Source organism: Ailuropoda melanoleuca, chromosome 3 (genome assembly GCF_002007445.2).
Source record: "Ailuropoda melanoleuca isolate Jingjing chromosome 3, ASM200744v2, whole genome shotgun sequence".
Lineage (NCBI taxonomy): Eukaryota > Metazoa > Chordata > Mammalia > Carnivora > Ursidae > Ailuropoda > Ailuropoda melanoleuca.
Window position 1 is genome coordinate 83,255,314 of NC_048220.1, and position 16,742 is coordinate 83,272,055.

Consider the following 16,742-nt stretch of genomic DNA (forward strand, 5'->3'; position numbering starts at 1 on the left):
GCACCTGGGTGCTCAGTCGGTTAAACCTTTGCCTTCAGCTTAGGTCACGATCCTGGGGTCTTGAGATCAAGTCCCATTGAAGGTTCCACACTCAGCAGGGAGTCTGCTTCTCCCTCTCCCTCTGACCCCCGCTTGTGCTCTCTCCCCCACATTTGCTCTTTACCTTAAATAAATAGATAAAATCTTTAAAAAAAAAAAAAAACACAACAACAACAACTGGGGCATCTGGTTGGCTCAGTGAGTTGAACATCTGCCTTCGGCTGGGGTCATCATTTCGGGGTCCTGGGATGGAGCTCCAAATTGGGCTCCGTGCTCAGTGGGGAGTCTGCTTTTCCCTCTCCCCTGCCCCTCCCCACCCCTCACGTTCTCGCTGTCTCAAATAATAAAATCTTTTTAAAAATAAATAAATAATTACTATTAAAATGGTACAATCCTTTGGAAAGCCAAACAGAATAGAAACATCAAACACAAAAAATCTAACCCACTGCCCTGATAATTCCACTATCAGCAGTTTATCCTTAGGAAATAATTCCACAAACATTATTATGAAATTATTACTAGAAAGTAATTCCCCAGATACTATCTATCAAGACTTTACTTATGGGTGCCTGGGTGGCTCAGTTGGTTAAGTGTCTGCCTTTGGCTCAAGTCATGATCCCAGGGTCTTGGGATCAAGTTCTGCATTGGGCTCCCTGCTCAACAGGGAGCCTGCTTCTCCCTCTGCCTCTGCTCCTTCTCCCTGCTCGTGCCCTCATCTCTCTCTCTTTCAAATAAATAAATAAAATCTTTAAAAAAAAAAAAAAGACTTTACTTACAATTCTAACATCTATTCCACCAAAGAACTGATCTCACCGGTTTTATTACCTGCACTATAATACTTCTGCCCCAAAGCTCTACTATGTTTAAAAACACTTCAAATGTAATGTAGAATTTTATTACCTCTCAACAACGGCTCTGCAATTCTTTACAGATGACAGCATGGGTAAAGAAATTCAATACATTGTCAATTGAACAAAATACAGTGTTAGAGAAACGCCTTTGGAGATAAAATTCCAATGACAATTAGCACGGCATTAATGTCAATTATTTTTACTGAGTATAAAGGTAACTTGTACATCACCTACTTGCACTAGGGATCCCCAACAGCTCCAATAACACCACGAAGAGAAATTAGAGATGACAAGGGGAATATACCCTCACAATTTACAAAGAAAGATTACCTTCAGACTCTTCCTGGCATATAAGGGGATATCATATAACCAGTAATTATATTTAATTTAATCTAATGTGTAAATATAATTGTTCATACTCTAAAATGAATTTTATCCTTCCAGCAATCTTTACCAGAGTATTATGGTATATTACAACATTGCTGGAGATGTGAAAAGAACTTTAGAAATCTTAATAAAATAATTTTGCCTAAAAAAGCAATCCTAAAATCTGTTTCAATTTATAAGAGGGAAACCACAAGTATGTATGACTATCGGTTCTCTAATAAATTATCTAAAAGTGGAAGCAATGCTCAAAAATTATGGTTTGTATATAACCATTACAAAGAATGTAGATCATCTAGCAAGAAACTCTCAAAACTCAACAGTTTAAAAAAAAAAAATCAAACAATCCAATTAGAAAATGGGCAAAAGAGATGAACATATTTCACCAGAGGACATACAGATGGCAAATAAGCACACAAAAAGATGTTCAACATCATTAGCTATCAGGAAAATGCCAATTAAAACCATAATGAGATATCATTATATAACTACCAAAATGGCTGAGATAAAAATAGTGACAACACAAATGCCAATCAAAACCACAATGAGATATCACCTCACACCTGTCACAATGGCCGAAATAAAAAACACAAGAAAAAAGTGTTGGCAAAGATGTGGAGAAAAAGGAACCCTCATGCACTATTGGTGGAATGCAAACTGGTGTAGCCACTGTGGAAAACAGTATGGAAGTTCTTCAAAAAAATTAAAAATAGAATTACCAGATGATCCAGTACTTCCACTACTGGGTATTTACCCAAATACGAAAACACTAATTCAAAAAGATATATGCACCCCTATGTTTACTGCAACATTATCTGCAACAGCCAAGATATGGAAGCAACCCAAATGTCCACTGACAAATGACTGGATAAAAATGGTGTGGTGTAGATATATGCAATAGAATATTAGTCATAAAAAAAGAATGAGATTTTGCCATTTGCAACAACATGGATGGCTCCAGAGGATATAATGCTAAAAGAAATAAGTCAAAGAAAGACCCTATGATTTCTAATCATGGTTTTGTTTTGTTTGGTTTTTTTAGAGTGAGAGAGAGAGCATGCACATGCATGTGAGGAGGTGGGGAGGGGCAGAGAAAGAGGGAAAGAATCTTAAGCAGCCTCCACTCCCAGCTCAAGCCCAATGCAGGGCTTGATCTTACAACCCCGAGATCATGACCTGAGCCAAAATCAAGACTCAGACGCTTAACTTAGTGAGCCACCCAGGCATCCCTGGAATTTAAGAAACAATATAACAAAGGAAAAGAGACAAAAGACTAGACTCTTAAACAGAGAGAACAAACTGATGGTTACCAGACAGATAGGGTAGGGGATGGGTAAAATGGGCTAAGGAGCTTAAGAGTACACTTAACATGATGAACACTAATGCATGGAATTATTGAATCATTAGGGGCCCCTGGGTGGCTCAGTCAGTTCATCATCAGACTCTTGATTTCAGCTCAGGTCACGATCTCATGGTAGTTAGATGGAGTCTGCCTAGGACTCTGCACTCAGTGTGGAGTCGGCCTGAGATTCTCTCTCTTCCTTCTGCCCCTCCCACCCCCCTCCCCCGGCTCAGGTCCATGGGCTCCATCTCAAAATAAATAAGTAAAATCTTAAAAAAATTAAAAAAAGAATCACTAAATCATTATATTGTACCCCTCAAATTAATACAACACTGTACATTAATTACACTGGAGATGAATGAATGAATGTATGAATGAAAAAGAAGAGGAGAAAGAGAAAAAGAAAAAAGAGGCGCCTGCCTGGCTCAGTCGGTAGAACATGTGACTCAATCTGTGGTTGTAAATTCAAGCTCCATGGGAGATGAAGAAATTACTTAAAAATCTTAAAAAGAAAAGAACAGAAATAATGACAACACCAAATGATGGCAATGATCCAAAGAACTGCATCCCTCATACAGTGCTGCTGAGAATGTAAATGATACCATCACTCTGGAAATCAGCTTGGCAGCTTCTTATAAAACTAAACATGTCACTAACATATGATCAGCAATTATAACTTTTGGGCATTTATCCGAGAGAAATGAAAACTTATGTTTACCAAAAACCTGTATACAATGTTCATAGCACTTTTACTTCTAAAAGCCAAAAGCTAGAATAAGGCCAAATGTCCTTTAACAGGTGCATGGTTAAACTGTGGTATATACATTCTATGGAATCCTATTTAGTAATAAAAAGGAATAAAATATTAATCCACTTAATAAACTGAATGAGCCTCCAGGGACTTACATATATGTAAGTGAAAAAACCCAATCCCAAAAAACTATATATTGTATGATACCCTTTACGTAACATTTTCGAAATAACAAAATTTTAGAGGACAGATTTAGTAGTTAGCAAAGGCTGGAAAAGGAGCTTCAAGAAAGGAGATGGATATGCTATAAAAGGGCCACAGGAGAGATCCTATGGTGCTGAAACTATTCAGTATCTTGACTGTGGTGGTACATATATGAACCTATCTACACAGGTGAGGAAAATGTAGAGAACTTCATATATACAGTGTATATATTATACACTACACAAAATGAGTACAGGTAAAACTGGAGACATAGGGAACATACCTTTTTAGAAATACAGAATTATCCTTTGGGGGGAAAAATATGAAAAATAAAAACTAGGGATACCTGAACAAGACTGGTGGATTATATTAACATCAACATCCTGGTTGTAATATTAGACATCTTCACAAAACATTAGCATCGCAAAACCAGGCAAAATGTGTAAGAGATAGCTCTGTATTATTTCTAAAAACTGTAAATCTACATTTACCTCAGTAAAAATTTCAATAATAAAAAAGAGTGGAGATTTATCTACATACTCATATGAAAATATGTCCTTAACATATTAACAAAGGTATCAAATAATACATATTCAGGCCACCTACATTACCAAAATATTTTAAAAAGGTACATATATAAAGAAAATTCTAATAGTATATCAAGAGTGCAAATGAAGTATACGAGGGGTGATAGAGACTTTTACATTCCATTTTTAAGTTTAACTTTTTTTACCATGACACTTTATTACCTTTTTTTTTTTTTTAAAGGTTATATTTATTTGAGAGAGAGAATGAGAGAGAGGGCACGAGGGGGGAAGGGTCAGAGAGAGAAACAGACTCCCTGCTGAGCAGGGAGCCCAATGCGGGACTCGATCCTGGATTTCCAGGATCATGACCTGAGCCAAAGGCGGTGGCTTAACGAACTGAGCCACCCAGGCGCCCTCCTTTTTTTTTTTTTTTTTTAAAGTAGACTCCACACCCAGCGTGGAGTCCAACTTGGGGCTTGAATTCAGGACCTTTGAGATCAACACCTGAACTGAGATCCAGTCAGACATTTAACCAACTAAGCCACCCACATGCCCCCATCTATTACTTTTCTAACTAAAAAGAATTACAGCCATTTCTTCAGAAGGCTACACTTGGGATCATTTAAAAAGTTTAAGAAACAATCATTCAAGGGCGCCTGGGTGGCACAGCGGTTAAGCGTCTGCCTTCGGCTCAGGCTCAGGGCGTGATCCCGGCGTTATGGGATCGAGCCCCACATCAGGCTCTTCCGCTATGAGCCTGCTTCTTCCTCTCCCACTCCCCCTGCTTGTGTTCCCTCTCTCCCTGGCTGTCTCTATCTCTGTCGAATAAATAAAATCTTTAAAAAAAAAAAAAAAGAAAAGAAACAATCATTCAATGAAAATCAAACACACCACCGCAAGAGATGGGCTCTTCTTTCAAAGGGCTCCCATGAAAACCAGGGGATAGAGATGGAATATTTATACACACAGCGATGACAGACAACCAGCAAAACGCAACAACATAATAAGGTTATACCATTTAATAGATGGAGTACAGAAAGATCCTGATCCTATTGCAAATTAAATTGATTATCAAGCAAAAATGGATAAAATTCTCCTGATTATTAAAAAGAAACAGAAACTGTCAATGGTAGTTAATATCCTTAATTTAGCAAGTTAAAGCAGAAGTGCTTGTAAGAATAGAGAAAAAACCAATGCAGAGATATATTTCTCAAAATTCACGACTAACTCTTCCAAATATGTGTTCAGTTCCTGGCATATAATAAGCATCACTTACTGAGCACCTACTTCGGAACTAACACCATCAAGCTGCTTCACATAAATTATCTTGTTGCACACTCTCAAACCCTGTAAGTAAGGTACTAGCCCCAATTTAGAGATTAGGAACTGGGCCTCAGAGACTAAAGGGACTTCTCCAACTAAACAGGAAGCACATTACACACTCAGATTATCTGTTCAATGTAAAACCATTATGATTTAATATCCACAATTAAAAGACTGAAAGTAAGAATGGTGAGAAAAATGAATGTTTCAGATATTAAGGAGCTCAAAATCAAAGGCCTTAGAAATTGAGTGCGTGAGGAGATAAAGTCCAAAACAAACAAACAAAAAAAAAAACCTCTTAAGTTTTGAAATCTGGTACATGGAGGATGAGAGCTGACAGTCTACTCACCAATTTCCTACCTAAAATTTACTCCCCTCCCAACAGGTACCACTGTACCATCCACTCTTTCTTTGACTCAGTCACTACAAAGAAGGCACCATGTAACCTACTGTTAATACGCAATGATGATCAGACCAGGAGGATAAAGGCGTGACCCAGGGTTAAGTGTGAAGCAAGCCACCACTACTACTGCAGTCTGGCTGAACCCAGAACACGTTGGGTATAGCATATGAGATTTCAGAAAGTCAGGAAAGGATCCTATCAAAGAGGGACTAAGTATGGGCTTCATTCGTTAAGCAAATAGGGGAAAAAGTGAGGCATTCATTGAAGGTAAAGCTTTAACCAGGAACCTAGTATTTCTCATTTTGGAAGTCAGAGGTAATTTTGGGTAAGAGAGACTGGAGAGAAAAACTATACGAAGGTCACTGGTAAAAGCCTCATAGTAGAATGGAAAGGAAGAAATGAAAAAGCTGGAGAATTTGTATAAATTAGAAATCACATAATAGGGCGCCTGGCAGGCTTACTCGGAAGAGCAAGCAACTCTTGATGTTGTGGTTGTTGAGTTCAAGCCCCACAGACCGCAGAGACCACTTAAATTTAAATTTAATTTTTAAAAAGGGGCGCCTGGGTGCCTCAGTCGGTCAAGCACCTGACTTGGGCTCAGGTCATGATCTCAGAGTTCTGGCATCAAGCCCTGGGTCGGGCTCCCTGTTCAGCAGGGAGTCTGCTGTCCCTCTCCCTCTGCCCCTCCCCTCACTCGTGTATGCACCTCTCTCCCGCAAATAAATAAATCTTTAAAAAAACTTTAAAAAGTTGACTTTAAGGATGGCATACAAGGCCTATCTTTATACTTTGCCTCCTGACAAGTCCACTCCTCCCCAGATTCCTATCAAAGAATCTGGCATTTGTATATGCTGTTCCTTCTTACTTACTGGCATGTCTCTGGTCAATTATGCATAACCCCTCTGCGAAGTTCTTCCTGATTACTCCAGACATGCCACAGTACTGTATCTCTAACACCTATCAGATCACTTAGTATTCTGTACTGTCATTGTTTACATTTGTCTTCCTTAAACAGTAAAGTTTTCTCTTTTTTTTTTTTTTTTTTAAAGATTTTATTTATTTATTTGACAGAGGTAGAGACAGCCAGCGAGAGGGAACACAAGCAGGGAGAGTGGGGAAGGAAGCAGGCTCATAACAGAGGAGCCTGATGTGGGGCTCGATCCCATAACGCTGGGATCACGCCCTGAGCTGAAGGCAGATGCTTAACCGCTGTGCCACCCAGGCGCCCCTTTTTTTTAAAGATTTTATTTATTTGACAGAGTCAGCAAGAGAGGGATCACAAGTACGGGGAGTGCGAGAGTGAGAAGCAGGCTTCCCGCTGAGCAGGGAGTCCGATGCGGGGCTCAATCCCAGGACCCCGGGATCAAGACCTGAGCCGAAGGCAGACGCTTAACGACTGAGCCACCCAGGCGCCCCCTTAAACAGTAAAGTTTCCTAAAAACAGTCTGTCTTAACTTTTTTTTTTTTTAATACTAGCAGTGCCTGGCACAGAGGAAGCACTCAAATGTGATTTGATCACATAATTGAGTTAGTTACTCCAAAGTTTCCACCCCTGAAATGAACAGGAGGATGATGCCATCATTAACACAGAAGAAAATGCACGTTTGGCAATATAAGGGATAGGTTTCCTTGGGGCTTCGGCTCAGGTCATGATCCCAGGGTCCTGGGATTGAGCCCCACATCGGGCTCCCTGCTCAGTGGGAAGCCTGCTTCTCCCTCTCCCACTCCCCTGCTTGTGTTCCCTCTCTCGCTGTGTCTCTGTCAAATAAATAAAATCTTTAAAAGAAAAAAAAAGGGGATAGGTTTCCAAGTGCGTATGATATAGGTAGAAGAGAAGGTGGGTTAATGACTAGAATTTCTTGGTCTGAAGCTCAGAAGTCAGGTCAAGAGCATTTTCACACAGCAGAGTAGCAGTGAAGTGAATCCATGAAAGTGGGTGAGACTGGAAAATGAAAGAGGAAGAAAAGAGAACAAGCAGTCAAAGAGGACTGTTTAAAGGAGTCAGGGGCGCCTGGGTGGCTCAGTCTTAAGCAACTGCCTTCGTCTCAGGGCGTGATCCCTGGGTCCTGGGATCGAGCCCCGCATCGGGCTCCCTCCTCCGCTGGGAAGCCTGCTTCTTCCTCTCCCACTCCCCCTGCTCGTGTTCCCTCTCTTGCTGGCTGTCTCTCTCTCTCTCTGTCAAATAAATAAATAAAATCTTTAAAAAATAAATAAACAAACAAATAAATAAAGGAGTGGTAGCCAAATGCTGCAAATCTAATATAGTGAGTATTGGAAGTGTTATCTGTGACTTACAAAAGGACAGCTGCAGCAGACAGGAGGATATAAAACCAATCCACAGAGCATTAACGAGAGGTAAACAAAGCAGATAACTCTTTAAAGAAATTCACCATAAACAGGAAAGATCACTGGAGGGACTATAAGATACACAAAGATTCCTTTAGAATAGGAAGATGTCATCCGTTTTTAGGAAGAAAAAGTAATATATTAGAAAGGTAGAGAATAAAGACTCCAGAGGAAAAGAGGAAAGAATAATGAGTAACATTAAGGTCCTCCAGCAAGGAGGGAATCAAAAAGCAGAACCTGAGAGGCATGGAGATAGGATCTATTTTCTTCTGGGACAGGAAAGGAGAGAGTAGAGAATTGCTGTGATGATGAGAGCAGAGGAGAATCCCTGAGGAATCATTGTCTCAGGCACCAACAAAAGCCTTACATAGTATCTGCATTCACCTCTTCTTTCCTCAAATCCAGACTCCAATTTTGCCTCCAATCCAGGTAGCCCAAAAGGACTGCCGATTTCCCTCCTCTGAAATAATCTTTTTAACTATCGCCCCCCCCCTTCTTTCTACTACTGATTCTGCCCAAGTCTAAGTTTTAAATACTATTGCAACAGACTCCTACATCCTAATGTTGCTTCTACTCTTCCACAGCTTAAGTTTTCAAACATAGATTTCATCATATCACTTCTCAGCTAAAATCCCTTGCTGGCTCCCAATCCTATCACTTCAACACCAAATGCCACAGTCCAGATTTCTAGGCCCTCTTACCTGACTACACCCATCCTACCCAACCAATTCCCCACAAATACCCCCTGAAAGTACTATGTTCATTTAATTCTCCACATCCAAAATACCTTTCTAAACCTAACCAAACCCAACCAAGACCAATTCAAGTTCCACTTCTTCCTTGAAGCCCTGACTACTCTAGGTTTCACTCATTTCTCCACTCAACTCTTTAACCACTTATCATCCACAGCATAGAACACAGCAGAGGGGGTGACTTTGAGTACTTTCTGAACCCCCCAAGATTGTATGGAATTGTTACACCATCAAAATACCTATTTTTATATTTTTTTAAGATTTTATTTATTTATTTGAAAGAAAGAAATAGTGAGAGACAGCATACGTTTGGGGGGGGGGGGAAGAAGCAGGGGCTCGAGGCTGGGCTCAATCCCAGGACCCTGGGATCATGACCTGAGCTGAAGGCAGACACTTAACCAACTGAGGCACCCAGGCGCCCCCAACATACCTGTTTTTTAAATGGCAAAAAAGTCTCCATTCAGGGGCACCTGGGTGGCCCAGTCAGTTAAGCATCCCACTCTTGATATCAGCTCAGGTCATGATCTCAGGGTCATGAGATCCAGCCAAGAGTCAGGCTCCTCCAAGCACAGTTAGGGAGTCTACCTGGGATTCTCTCTCACTCTCCCTCCGCCCCTCCCTCCACCTGCCTCCCCAGCAGGAGTGTGCTCTCAAATAAATAAATCTTGACCAAAAAAAAGTCTCCAGGGGATGCACTCACTAATAAATAAATAAAATTTTTTAAAAAAATAAAAAGTTTCCATTCAAATGTCTTCCTATGGACAATATGGTGTCTATCTCCAACTAATGAAAGAACTAACATTATATTGTCAATTACAATTACACTGCAAACAAATCTGGTGAAAAGATGCTATTTTTTTTTTTTAAGATTTTATGAGAGACAGAGAGCGCACACAAGCAGGGGGAGCAGCAGGCAGAGGGAGAGGGATAAGTAGGCTCCCCACCGAGTAGGGAGCCTGACACCTGGCTTGATCCCAGGTCCCTGGGACCACAACCCAAGCTGAAAGCTTAACCACCTGAGCCACCCAGGCACCCAAAGATGCTGTGTTTCTTAAAGTCAACGTAAATAAAGAAAAACCACTCTGATTACAGTCAAGGCTAAGGATGATCTAGGTCAACCAGTAAACAAAAGACAACTGACAACAATAACAGGGCAGAAGACTCAAAGAGTGACATGATAAACATCAAAGGATTAAGAAATATAAGTGAACAACACAATGGAGGGAAGATAAAACAAGGTTGGTAAAAAAATGTTTTTTTTTTTTTTAAAGATTTTATTTTTTTATTTATTTGACAGAGACAGCCAGCGAGAGAGGGAACACAAGTAGGGGGAGTGGGAGAGAAAGAAGCAGGCTTCCAGCAGAGGAGCCTGACGTGGGGCTCGATCCCAGAACGCTGGGATCACGCCCTGAGCCGAAGACAGACGCTTAACGACTGCGCCACCCAGGCGCCCCAAATACCAGTTATTTTTTAAACTGGGTATGTACTTGGGAATTTCTACTGTTCTCTCTTCTTTGGTACATGCTTGAAATTTTCCAGAGCCTACGTTTCTAAAAGAGAACCTTACTAAAACTGATTAAGTCCTTAATTATTTTACAAAAATTCATCCTCTTTATGATCATGATGAGAGTGAAGCAAATTAATGAATGTCATCTCCCTATTGTGTACAATTTCAATGGACAAAATTTTTTTTAATCTATTTGATTCTTTTTTTTTTTTTTAAAGATTTTATTTATTTATTTGACAAGAGATAGAGACAGCCAGCGAGAGAGGGTACACGAGCAGGGGGAGTGGGAGAGGAAGAAGCAGGCTCATAGCAGAGGAGCCTGATGTGGGGCTCGATCCCATAACGCCGGGATCACGCCCTGAGCCGAAGGCAGACGCTCAACCGCTGTGCCACCCAGGCGCCCCATTAATCTATTTGATTCTTGCCTTATTAAAATAAACAGCTGCCATCATAACCAAGCTTTTGATACAGGTTTAAAAAATTTATTTTCATAATTCTTTACTTTTCAATATAAAATCCTACATAAACACTTTTCTCCCTTTTATCAAGTTTTTGTCCCCATTTTAAGTGGATTCATTTTCAATGATCTTTAGAGAAAAGTACAATATGTACATCAGATGCACCTGAGCCAGCTACCTCCTAAGAGTTTTGACTATCCCTAAATTCATGAATACCACCATAATATAGTATCTCCATAAAATATGTAAGTAAGGAAAGAGTAGAAAACAAACAACTGCTACAAATCAGCCTAGTGAGTAAACCAGGCCCAGCCAAAAGTGTCAGAGACGATCAGAAGTCACTACAGAATACAAAGAGTACTGAGATAATTCTATGATTTCAAGGGTTTCCGTCTTGTCTCTAATAATCTCAAGTGCCTTCAAGGAAGACCTATGTCATTCATGTCATCTCTTTTTACTACAAGGCTATGAAGACCCAATGAGACAATACAAACCAAAGCACTTAATAAGCTCTAAGTTATTGCCTGTTTAAACTTGTAGCTCTGGGACCAACCTTCCTTCAATATTTTACCAAGCACCTACATATGATGAAGCACTGTACACTAATATATATGTTCAGTGGCAAGAATTAGAAGGTGTCAACCCAATTAAATATAAAAGCATCAAGTCAGGACTATTAACTTTGACAATCATTTCACATCACTATATTCAGACAAAATAACTTAAAAGCACGCAAGGGGGGAGCCTGGGTGGCTCAGGTGGTTCAATGTCAGCCTTCGGCTCAGGTCATGATCCTGGGGTCCTGGGACAGAGCCCCGCACCAGGGTCCCTGCTCAGTGGGGAGTCTGCTTCTCACTCTGCCTCTCCCCCCTACTCGTGCATGGGCTCTCACTCTCTCTCAAATAAATAAAATCTTAAAAAAAAAAAAAAAGCACATAAGGATAAACTGATGAGGCTGCTTATTTATGACAGGAGGCAAACATTCTGCTTATATCTACATACACAAAACAACAAGACAATATGATCTTGAATCATGTGTCTTTCTCTAATTCTAGACAGGAAGTATATAATCCTAATAACTACTCTTACTGCCACATAATAAGAGAATCTTATTCTATCATAATATCACAGACAGAACAAAAAGACAAATAGCATTTGCTAATGATTTTCTAAAATTTCCAGCCCTGAGGAGCCTGGTTGGCTCAGTCAGTCAAGCCACCAACTCCTGGTTTCCGCTTAGGTCATGATCTCTGGTCCTGACATCAAGCCCCACAATTGGCTTCATGCTCAGTGCTGAGTCTGCTTGGGATTTCTCTCCCTCTCTCTCTGCCCCTCTGCTCCTGCACTCGCTCGTGCTCTCTCAAAAAAATAAAATCTTAAAAAAATATATAAAATGAGACAAAATTTCCAGCCCTGAGCACAGAATCTAATGCACAGTAAATGCTCTATACCTGATCAATCAACCTATAAACTGTGAATGGTCTGTATGTACTAACAGTGTGTGACCATATAGAATTATTTTTAATTACACCTTTCCCAAGCTATATTGTTCAGCTGAATTTGCATTCTCAGATCGATCTGACTTTTTCAAATCTTCAGTTAAAAAATATCAAAGGCAGGCGCCTGGGTGGCACAGCGGTTAAGCGTCTGCCTTTGGCTCAGGGCGTGATCCCGGCGTTATGGGATCGAGCCCCACATCAGGCTCCTCTGCTATGAGCCTGCTTCTTCCTCTCCCACTCCCCCTGCTTGTGTTCCCTCTCTCGCTGGCTGTCTCTATCTCTGTCGAATAAATGGATAAAATCTTTAAAAATATATATATATATCAAAGGCAAAAATCAAAGATACAGATTGCATCCACGACCTTAAACCAAAGGCCTAAAATAAACAGGTTACTTGCCTCTTCAAGCCCATAAAATCTTTAAGCAATTTTGACTTTCTGCCAGAAAAAAAAATTTCTATTTACGCAAGTTTTTTAACTCCCAGTTTAGATACCCTAACACACTGTCTATAGGCTCCAATACTTTCAATTGTTTATAACAGAGCCAATAATCCACTGACATCTCTTCTGATGAGAAACAAACAGATTTTTATTTCTATATATACGCTTCTACAGAATTATCTATCCCCGCTGTCAGATTTAGGGTTCTACGTAAATACAAAGGCAAAACTAAAAATAAAATAATTTCAATGTGAACCCAAGAAAAAGGATTTGTCTAAGCTGCCAACACAGCCTATCCACCCTAAAAAATACCTAGGACAATACAGACTCGAGATAACTACCAAAACAAATTTTTAAAATCTGCAACTGCCAAGTTAAGAAACCAAGGAGTACTAAAGCATTATTTCATATATGAATCAAAAAACAAAAGCGACACACCCACATTCTCTGTGACTTTGAAGAACATCAAGGCTATATGATAAAGTGAATGTTTAATGCACTCAAAACAATCACCACATAAAATTTGTTCTGATTAAATCTTTAGAGATTCAGAGACATCAGGGAGTGGGGAGATCCTCTGTGGTGACATTACAGATAACCTAACAATACATGTGGACAGAAACAAAATCACAATCAAGTATTTAAAGCTGAGGAGTATCTTTTAACAACCAAGAAGTTTGATTTTAAAGGTGTTGAAACTGAGACTAAAACTCAAGTGATCATTCTAACTGATTAAGAAATTCTGCAAAAGATCAAATAAAAAGGAACTTTATCATTTACAACTCTTTAACAACAGTACACAGCACTACTGAATAACTCAAATTAGATTTCCTTCTATTTCTATACACCTACACGTACCACACAATGTATACATACATAAACTTCAAAACTAAAAACAGCTCAAGAGCCTACTCTGATGGTGGCATTTATCTAAAGCATAAGATGCTATACCTTCACAACAGGTAGTTCAGAAAAACTGGCCTAATTTAAATTTTGACTGATGTCCAAGGTCTTCTTATCTTAGCTACTTTCAATTTGTACCTAAAATGCACTCCAAACTGAAGCAAGAGTCACCCCATCAACTGAAAAAATAAGCCATGCCTTGTGTAAAAAAAAAAAAAAAAAAAAGAGAGTCCAGGAAATTAACTGGTTCACCTGTACGCATATCAGCAAGCCAAAGCATTTAAAAAAGCAAAAACAAAACAAAACTAAACAAATGTATACCTCCATTTGAAAAATAAAATCGGAACTCAATCAAATGCCGTAAAGGTTTAACTCTTAGCCAGTCCTCCTCGATGGAAAGCTAATTGGAAAAATCTGAAAAGAACCATCGTACAACAGAGATAAATTTAAAAATCAAAGTAAAATCTCCCCAAAAAGCCTATCATTAGCAATAGGCTCTCAGCCATGAACTGATAAGCAACCAAAAACCAATTAGTTACGTTTCCCCTAAGTTGCCTGTATATATACATTTATGTATATATTTAAGTTGTACCAAAAACTGCTTACAAATGGCAATTCCTGTGAAGTAGATGATGATGAAGTTCCAGGTAATTCTAGCATGTTTCCTAATGTACTGGTACTGGAGTCTGGATCATCCTGAAAAGATAAATTTATTGAGTTTAATTGCTCTTCTATGGTAACGTTTGTATCTCCTAGTGAAAAGGGGGCTGGGAGAAGGGCTGCTTTTTCATTGCTGCCGTCCACTTCATTTCTTTGCTTATTTTTCTGTGTTTCAGTTTGAGGAGCTAATGGCAAGAATGGCGATTTGACTGCACCGTGTCTACTCTCTGGTGTGCTGTCTTGTTCATTTCCCATGGCCACGTCTACACCATTCTCTGATTTAGGCTCATAATTGCAGGTGACATTGGTCTGAGTTTCCTCAAAGATCTCCTCTATACTCTCATCCTCTGTGACTGGCTGTTCTGGGTCCATTTCAGAATCTACATCTGCATCGTCCACACAAGTAAAATTCTCAAAGTGCAGAAAGCCATTCTTGATAGTCTTTGTTACTTTTACCTGGAGTTCAGGGGAGTTATTACAAGAGGGTTCCTGTTTCATAGCAAGTGCTGTTGGACCACCAGGACTCAAGGAAGTGCAAACAATTGGCGACTGAGCTCTTGAATCACTTTTTTCAGGGTCTTGAAAGGATTCTGATCCATCAGCAGACCCATTTAAATACTCTACATTGATCATGGAGGCCAAATCCTGTAGTCTCCGCAGTGGAATGTAACAAGATGGTGAATCTTGTCCATAAGCATTTTGGGATGTTCCACTGGCAGTCGATAACTGCATAGTACACCCATTAAGTGGCTCAGAAAAATTGGATTGACCATTACCGAAAGGGCTGTCCTTGTCTTCAGGGGCATCTAAATTCACTGGATTGGAAAAGGGCAGCAGACAATTTCTTCTAGATAGTTCACAGGTCTGATCCATCCTGGGCCAGCATCAACCTGGAATCCAAAAACAGCAATTAATCGGAGTTTATAGGCCATTTGACTCTTATCTTCAAAATGGCAGCCACTTCTCAAGGCCTAGTGGCCTCGATGCCTTTCTGCTGCACTTCCATGGGCGGAAAAAGTTCCCCAGCTGACGATGGAAAAATGGCCTCGGTGAGCCTCCGCAAACTCCATCTTCCCGGAGCTGGGCAGATCTTGCCACATGCAAACAGCCCGTCCCTTTTTCCTGCACTGCAGACTGGTGGACAGTTGGGCCGAACTAAAATTAAAATCCCTTTGGCAGTAGAAATTCCTAAATCTCAAACAGGAATCGTCCTCCCCATCCCCCGCTGGGGGGTCCAGCGGCCGCATCTCCAAAAGGGAGGGGGCTGCAGGGTTCGAGGGGGGCTCCCGGAGCTGCACAAAAAGGTTACCCCCCCCTCCTTCCTGGCTCGCTCGGGCGCAGCGGTCACAATAGCGCTGCACCCTGCGCCCAGCCGGCGCTGAAGCCCTTGCAGCGGCCGTGCTCAGGCCGCAGGCGAGTCGGCCGAAGCGGGTGCACCCCGAACCTCGCCTTCCAGACTGCAGGACTGCTCGGTCCACGGCTGCAAGGCCCAGAGGCCGGGACGCGGCAAGGGGAGAGAAACGGAGGCAGCCGGTGAAGCCGAGTTAGGGTAGCAGCAGCTGCTACAGCTTGACAAACATGGCTGCTGCCGACGCCGCCGCCGCCGCCTGCCCGGGCCGCGCTCCTTCCCGCAGCCGCGGCAGCACCTCCTGGCCGAGCCGATCGCACTCATCAATATTAAGCAGCAAGCAAAGTTTGCTGCAGGAGGGCAGCCGGCCCCGCGCCCACGAGCCGGCTACCTGAGGGGAGGCGGAGGCCGAGGTGCGCGCGGGAGGCCGGCGGGGCACGGGCCGCGCCGGGAGGAAGTTCGCGGCGGCCGGGCCGGCTAGGCCTGAGCCCGGCTGGTAGTGATGGAGGGGGAGGGGGCCCGCGGCTACAACGCCGCGGGCCACCAACACCGCGCCGCGCCCGGCCCTCCCCCGCGCCCCTCACCTCACGGCCACCACCATCTTCCCCGCCCGGCCACCTCCTCCCTCCTCCTCGCGCCTGCCCGCCACCCACCCCACCGCACTAGTTACCGTGCCCCGCGCCCCCTCCCGGGCCGGCTGGGGGGAGGGGGTGACCCTCATTACACTGAGGCGCGAGCGGAGCCTTGGGGAGAGAGCGGAGCCGCTCGCCGCACCCCCCTCCCCCCGCGTCTCTCTTCAGGGGAGAAGGCAGCGAACGCGACCTGCCCCGGCCTATTCCGCCGCCGCCTCCTCCTCCTCACACCCCCCGCGCGCGCCCCCGCGGCGGCGCGTGCGACCCAGCGCCTCGCGCCGGCCCGCGTGCGGCTGGGGCACCGAGTGCGCGCGCACCCCTTCCCCCACCGCGCGCGCGCTCCCTCGCCTCACTCTTCGGGGTTCAGGGCGGG

At 42.3% G+C, this 16,742-nt stretch overlaps 1 protein-coding gene across 2 annotated transcripts in view; it reads right to left on the reverse strand.

Moving 5' to 3' along the window:
* The window catches only part of NSD1 (nuclear receptor binding SET domain protein 1), a 132,805-nt gene extending 116,126 nt beyond the window's left edge, over positions 1 to 16,679 (reverse strand). Inside the window, exons 1-3 of one of the 2 annotated variants that reach the window (XM_034656670.1) lie at positions 16,408 to 16,676; positions 15,166 to 15,279; positions 14,336 to 14,425 (exon numbers count right to left, since the gene is read on the reverse strand). In XM_034656670.1, coding sequence (XP_034512561.1) covers positions 14,336 to 14,425; positions 15,166 to 15,195 — 120 coding nt within the window. In that variant the 5' untranslated portion in view covers positions 15,196 to 15,279; positions 16,408 to 16,676. Of the gene's footprint in view, positions 1 to 14,335; positions 15,280 to 16,407 lie in introns of both variants that reach the window. The other variant, XM_034656669.1, reaches the window with a different exon arrangement.
* Positions 16,680 to 16,742: the final 63 nt, after the last annotated feature.